The sequence below is a fragment of the Montipora capricornis genome, chromosome 6 (genome assembly GCF_036669925.1).
Source record: "Montipora capricornis isolate CH-2021 chromosome 6, ASM3666992v2, whole genome shotgun sequence".
NCBI classification, from domain to species: domain Eukaryota; kingdom Metazoa; phylum Cnidaria; class Anthozoa; order Scleractinia; family Acroporidae; genus Montipora; species Montipora capricornis.
The window spans coordinates 48,989,963-48,992,462 of NC_090888.1; the positions used below are offsets into that span (position 1 = coordinate 48,989,963).

The 2,500-nt window shown below is 40.4% G+C and overlaps 1 protein-coding gene across 1 annotated transcript in view; it reads left to right on the forward strand.

Annotated features, from left to right (window-relative positions):
- Positions 1–2,335: 2,335 nt before the first annotated feature.
- The window catches only part of LOC138054063 (uncharacterized), a 2,947-nt gene continuing 2,782 nt past the window's right edge, over positions 2,336–2,500 (forward strand). Inside the window, exon 1 of the mRNA XM_068900574.1 lies at positions 2,336–2,500. This exon is cut by the window's right edge and continues 2,782 nt beyond it. Coding sequence (XP_068756675.1) covers positions 2,336–2,500 — 165 coding nt within the window.

Below are 2,500 nucleotides of genomic sequence, written 5' to 3' on the forward strand. Positions count from 1 at the left end.
GCCAATTGCGCGCTGTGACGACGAGATGTCGTTTTGATGAGTTCAGCAAGTTAGAGTGCAATCAAGTTGCAACGGCCTTACAAGTGAGGCTGGGGCCCCGCTAGGGACAGGGAATGGTCGGCAGACTTGGGAAATGAAGGTCATGTATTCCGAGATCTGCCAGGATTCTGAGTAAGATATTATACACATTAATCTCAGTGGGGAATCAAATGCTTGTGGGTGCAGTAATGGGGTGCGCTGTCGAAAAAAGAATCAGGGGTTAGGGTCTCACTTAGCCTCTAAAAGTAAGGGGACACCCATACCTTATATCCGCCGCTACATTAATCTATAGTTCAGCTTATTTAATGACCCTGAAAAGAACTGCACTAGTGCCCAGGACGACCTGTCAGTTTTCTTTCACCAATAATGCCATTCCAACATTCCGTAGCGGCAGGTGGGATTTTAAGTGACAATGCGGTGAAAGGAGCCTGTGCTAGTACGCCTGAAGCGCGTTGCGTCCTGAAGACGCTTTCACGGCAACAAAAAGCAAATAACGGTGATTCCTTCGAAACAAACTTAATTTTCTGTTAAGCGGATTTCGCCTTTCGTTACAGTGGCAATAGTAAGAAATCACTGGAAATAGGCGTTTCATGGAAATAAAAAAGGCTTTCGCAGAAGTTCATAGTGTGGTATAAGATCCAGATGGGAAAAATAAAAAAAAAAATGTTAAGAGACAAAATGTCTGGCAAGCCTTGTTACCGACTCCTGATGTCACCTAATAGGTATAATTACTACAACCCTTCTTACTAAGTGAGGGCTTTAGCCCTAAAATGTCAGGTGACCCTCGTTCCCAACAAATGACATGTATAAGGTAAGAGAGCCTCGTTTTAAAACGGACAGATAGAAGGGAGTCTGGGGAAAAAAGAGATCCTGTTGTGTGAGGTGTACATGAAAATTTACCCAACACTGACTTAAGGATGTGCTATCATTATCATTAAAATTATTCTTACTACCATAATAGTAATATTATTAGTAGTATTTTAATTTTGTCAGTTAATTTTTCATTTTCGTTTGAGTTGTTGTTCAAGACCACCTCGGCAATGCAACCCTATATTGTCTCACTAAGAGATATTATTATCACAAAGGCAAAAGGAGAGAAAGGAGAAACCCAGAAAGGCAGGGAAAACGAAGGAATGAACCCAATAAACACAGGTCAGACAAGACCAGGTATCAAGTATGACTTCACATCATTTACATATGAGCCGGAAATGAGAAAAAAAAAATGAAGGGAAGGTAAAACCTGAATGATACCACTAACAGTTGACGGCAAGCCCAAAGTCAGCTCAGGCCATTCAGTAACCTAAAGTGACGTCATAAAAACCAGAAGTGACGTTGAGACACTTGGGAATCACTCGGGAAGGCTAAAAAACATGCTAGAATTCTTTTTTAATACCAAAAACACTTTACTGGTAAGATACAGGAATGCGTGGGTTCTCAGACACTGTCCTGTCACAGAGGAAACTATTGATAAGTCAAAAGAGAGCAACTGACAAAGCGTGCAAGTGCAACCAACGATGATGACCTGCCATCATCACGACTGGCTACTCTTGGTCAATGAGTGTGTCATGAATGTGTATAGCTTTGGGGTCTCTTTGACTAAGGTAAGATTTTGTGATATCAGGGTGATCAATGTTGAATATTCGCTGTAATGATGTCCCACAAAAGGAAGGAGATTCCACACAACACTTTGAAGTTGTTAATAAGGGAGCAAAACTATCTATGTATGAGTTGCATATCGTTACACTTGATCAGCTGATCACCAGGACCAGAATGGATACCAAATACCTTATTAAAAGGGGCAGTGTCATGGGATGGCATGCGCAGTATTTTCACACAAACACATTTTAACAGACGTTAATTTTTTTGCTTTTTCTGTTTAAGTCTAGACTAAATACGGCTTAAGAATAGAATTAAAATGCATATTTGTCAATTATCATCAATTATCGATGATCTGGAGGCCAAGAGATAAAAGCGAACACAAATATGATGCCATGTTTGTTTTCTGCGTGACAGTTGAATTCAGTGAAGTGTGACCGGGAACACTGTCGGCGGTTCAAGCACTCACAAATAAATATTTGTTTCTCTGCGATAAACCAATCATGAGAAGACACTCGGAGCTTGCACTGTAAGTATCCAGGGGAGCTCCATACATTTCCTTATACTTAAAGTATTCTTGGTTTTCATGTGACGTCACACACCTATCAAATGTTATCGTCCGCCATGTTGGTGTCGCACGAGCTAATTAGCATATGTAAAATAACAGAGACGTGTATGTGTTTTGAAGCGTGGAACATAAATGTCGCGTGATTTTATTGAAAATACAGAAGACAAAACCCACGCAAAACGATTATCAAAAGAGTGCGATATTCCCAATTTAAGTGAGTACGGAAAGAATCTAGAAAAGAATGTAAAATCTCGATATTTGGCGAAAATATCAGTGGTAAAGATCGATCCAGCTACG